Raw genomic sequence first — 4179 nt, 5'->3', positions numbered from 1 at the left:
AGCCCCCAGCAAGCGGAGGCCGAGAAAGCCGTGACTCCACAGCACTCGGTGAAGGAGGGAGACTGGGGAGTTTCCTTCTTGAGGAAACTCCAATAGCAGAGAGAGCAATGACAGGGAAGCCAGGAGACCCAAGGTCTAGTCTCAGTCGGACACTAACGAGCCGTGAGCAGGTGGCTTAACCTTTCCGAGATTCAGGTTGCCCCTCTGTAAAAGGCGGGGGTTACATTAGGTCAGGGATGGCCAGTGGGTGGCACACACACCCTCACCTCTCTCGAGCCTTCGGTAGAGGCCACTGTTCCATCACTTCACCGTTTAGGTATTTTTCTACAGCATTCTAGGCAGGCATTTCCAATTAGAGTTGGTCCACAAGCTGAAATCTACTCATCCTCCCCCCTTGACGATCGCTGAAGTCCTTCCTAGCTCCTGAATGGAGGGTTCCAACTTTGTGAGGAAGAGAGGACCAGCTTTCTGACTGAGCAATAGCTCCCTCAAGAAAAGGAAGATGGAAATTTAGGGTCATAATTTCATACACTTCTCCTCCCCGCCTGAGGCCGAGCAGGGTCTTCCCAGGGTCACGCTGTCCTTCCTTCTGTGCCAGAGATTTTTGTATCTGAGCTTCACCCTCTGTCAGCTCGCCCAGCATGACACTGTCCCAGACCGTAGCTCCTTTTTATCTAAAAGAGCCCACACTTTAAAACTGTATTGGGCATCAAGGAACCTACAAAGAGAGGAATTATCTCAGGTCAGTGAAAATCAAAAGTCAGAAGAGGTGGCATCTGAGGATTCCATTCGCCACTCACCAAAGCTAACCAGACTCATGGTTCTCTCCCCTGTCAGGAGAGCGAGCACACAAACAGCACCTGGATGGGGACGGCATCAGGAATTCAAGTGGTTGCAACTGTGTTTTATTGAAAGAAGCAGTGAAGTGGTCAACATAGGCCCCATCTCACAACCCACTCCTCACCCCCCAAGCCACGCAGGGGCCAGCCAGGGGAGCACATGTGTGTGTGTGTGTGTGTGTGTGTGTGTGCGCGCGCAGAGGAAGGGGGTAAATGAGAGCCCTAACTAACTTGAGTTCTTGCCTGCAGGGCAAGGAAGCGAGAGGGGGAGAGGCGATGAGGTGAGGCATCTCTGGCTTCAGGTAGATACCTACACAGAACCGTCAAAGTGGATTGGCACGTATGGGTCCCCCTCACAGGCCACGATGATGTGTTTCTCCTTCTGGCTGGTCTTGTAGGCACAGTTGGGGTACTTGGAGCTGCCCGTCTCGCGGCACTCTGTGATGTACATGGTGGAGTTGCTCTCATAGCAGTTGGTCTTCCCATTCTTGCAGTGGATGTTTTTCTGGAAGCAGACGGCCTTGACATCTTCCAGGGACTCGTGCACAAAGGTGTTCACCGGCTTGCACCGTCCCTGGGTCATTTTTCGGCGCATCATCATTTGGTTGCAGTAGTTGGAGTTGTTGCCTGGGGAGCTGCCGGAGTCCATGTGCTGCCGCTGGAACTTCATGGCCGGCGATTCCTTGCCCAGGGAAGGCTGGACCCACCCCAGCACCAGCAGCACCAGGACCAGCCATGGCAGCAGGACCAGGGACTTCCGAGCCATGGTGGTCTCACTGCCCTGGAGGAGCCTCCTCTGGAAAAGGGGGAGAGGAGGAATAACATCGCCTTAGAAAGAGAACCCCAGCTCCCACCTGTAGCCTCCCTGGCTTACGGTCTCCAGGTCAACCAGAAAGATGTCCCTCTCCCCGCGAGCTTTTCCAAGTAACAAGATAATCACATATACTCTTCTCCACAAACGTTTGATTCCCACTCCCTACAGAGAGGCCGTCCTCCCCTCTGGGTGGTGACCCTAGAAATGACCTAAAATCCTAGCAGCCCTGTTTTTGAATACAGAAATATTTTTGATACGAAATACCTTTGAAACATAAAACACCTCCGTACCCAGCGCTCACACGGCTCATTAGAAGATGCTTTTGAATAAACCATTAAATAAATAATCCAAATTTTGAATAAGCCAAATTGTATCCCTGAGATAACCACCGAGTATTCATCCAGGATCACGGTGGACAGAGCCCTGTTGTCCTACAACACAAGGGAAACTCAGCCCCAGTGTTTTACACTGGCATCATAAAGGGATGTCATTGTGTTCCAAAGAGAGATGCTCTCCTCCCCCAACCTGGGGGCTGCTCCTTCTCCAGCCCCATGGGCTCTCTGCAGCCTACGTTCTCCATTCCTGACCCAAGCTCTGCCCCCTGCCCACATCTGCCTGGCCCGATTCTCAGGCTAGCCTCACCCACCCTGGCTCCCCACTCTCCAACCCTCAAGCAGAAACAGCTCCTGTGTGCCTCTTGGGCTGCTTACCTGAGTCTCTAGCTTGGTCTCTGAGAGAGAAAAGGCAGTTTCTGCAATCACTCTCTCCCAGGGGTATGGACTTTATACAGATTAAAAGGAGGCTTGGCTTCCAGGAAAAGACCAGGGGGAGGAGCATCTTGGTCTCAGTCCCCAGGAAAACAAGGTCATATGAGGAAGGGGTGGGGAATTGCCCAGGCCACCCTTTTTTCAGGGCTGCTGGGGAGAGCGAGTCTTTGCCTATAAGAACCTTTCTTTCTATAAGCAGCAGAGAAAGCCACTATAGCACTGTTGCTCGAACCCCAACCAAGTCCTTCTTGTCTCTTTGCAAGCCGTTTTCACCAAATAGCCCTTGGAGGTTAGCAAAATGCACATAATATGTGATCACGGGAAGGGGAGGGAAAGGGAGGTCCTCTCTTGCCCTGGGAGTCCTGGAGCTGCTTTGGCCAGAATTCCACATCTCCCACCAGCTCCTCTGCTGGGGGAGCAGGGAGAAGTGGCCAGCTGCCCCAGCTGGAAGGCTTCCCGGATCTGGAGAAGAAGGGGGAGAGTACCTGAACACGGAGGAGTAGAAAGCAGCTTCGTTCGGTGTGACCTCACCCAGTTGTGGCCACTTCAACACTCCTGGGCTGTTGAAGGAGGGTGTGTGGCCATTCTTATCTATAGTGACCTCTCATCCCATAGGCCAGAGTGGAGGAGAGGAACTAGGGATGAGCCAAAATGCAAAATCCCCTTTAGAGAAGAAATAGAGAACATCATATTTCTTAGCAGTAAAATTTCATCCTAGAAAGAGACGTGCATTTGCTGGAAGACAATTTTATTTTTATTTATTTATTATTATTTTTTTTGCGGTATGCGGACCTGTCACTGTTGTGGCTTCTCCCGTTGCGGAGCACAGGCTCCGGACGCGCAGGCTCAGCAGCCATGGCTCACGGGCCCAGCCGCTCCACGGCATGTGGGATCTTCCCGGACCGGGGCACGAACCCGTGTTCCCTGCATCGGCAGGCGGACTCTCAACCACTGCGCCACCAGGGAAGCCCTTTATTTATTTTTAAAGTATAGTTGATTTGCAGTATTGTGTTAGTTTTAGGTGTACAGCAAATTGATTCAGCCAGATAAAACGGAGGACAATTTTAATCCCTTTGGAGTGAGAATTATCAAAATATCTCTCCATGCTCTAGGTTTACACTACCTTAGTCCAAATTCTGGTTTAGCACCTTAAGCCCTGGGCAAGTTTCCTCATCTCTAAAATGGGGATGATAATAACATGTTCCTTTTAGATTTGCTATTAAGACAAAATAAGGTAAGATGCAGAGGGTTTAGAACAGTGCTTAGGAAGCCAATGATGGTTCATGTCGGGAGGAGGGTTAAGACCTCCCCCAAGGAGTCTGTTTAAACAATACTGGGTGATCTCCGATTTGCTTTCCACAGCAGGTGGAGTCAAGTAACTGCCTGGCAAAACTTTTGTTTTGCTAAAATCCAGAGCTGAAAATAGCAGGCAGTGTCAAAGCCCTGGGGAGTAAAAGGGAAGCGGGGAGAGAGAGGAGAGGAAACTTGAGGGAAGAACAGAATTCTTTAAGGGGAGATTTTTAAATTGTTTCGCCACATGAAATCCAAGAAATTTTTGGTAAAGTCAGCATTATTTTCTAGTGTGTATACATTTGGAAGTGGAAGTGGGGTCAAGGAGGACGTGGTGAGGCATGAGCTTTTAGTCTCATGTTTTTGTAGTTTACCTACCACCCAGGTTTTCTTTGCTTCTTAGTCTTTGGATCATACTCATACCATCTTGAGTGGTGTTGGAAGGAAAACTTTTCCTCTACCTATTTAT

General features: G+C 50.3%; 1 protein-coding gene across 2 annotated transcripts; it reads right to left on the bottom strand.

Annotated features, from left to right (window-relative positions):
- Nucleotides 1-891: 891 nt before the first annotated feature.
- Nucleotides 892-2978, bottom strand: RNASE1 (ribonuclease A family member 1, pancreatic). Of its 2 annotated transcripts, none has more exons than XM_079913155.1 (2): nucleotides 2906-2978; nucleotides 892-1635 (listed from the first exon to the last, which is right to left on the bottom strand). In XM_079913155.1, exon 2 carries the CDS (start codon nucleotides 1603-1605, stop codon nucleotides 1150-1152), a length of 456 nt encoding a protein of 151 aa, XP_079769281.1. In that variant the 5' UTR covers nucleotides 1606-1635; nucleotides 2906-2978; the 3' UTR covers nucleotides 892-1149. The 2 variants fall into 2 exon arrangements, with proteins under 2 accessions (XP_079769281.1, XP_079769280.1); XM_079913154.1 differs by lacking the exon at nucleotides 2906-2978 and adding an exon at nucleotides 2364-2444.
- Nucleotides 2979-4179: the final 1201 nt, after the last annotated feature.

This window comes from Stenella coeruleoalba (assembly GCF_951394435.1).
Source record: "Stenella coeruleoalba genome assembly, chromosome: 2".
In the NCBI taxonomy this organism is placed as follows: Eukaryota; Metazoa; Chordata; class Mammalia; order Artiodactyla; family Delphinidae; genus Stenella; species Stenella coeruleoalba.
This window is presented reverse-complemented; position numbering and strand designations above follow the sequence as displayed.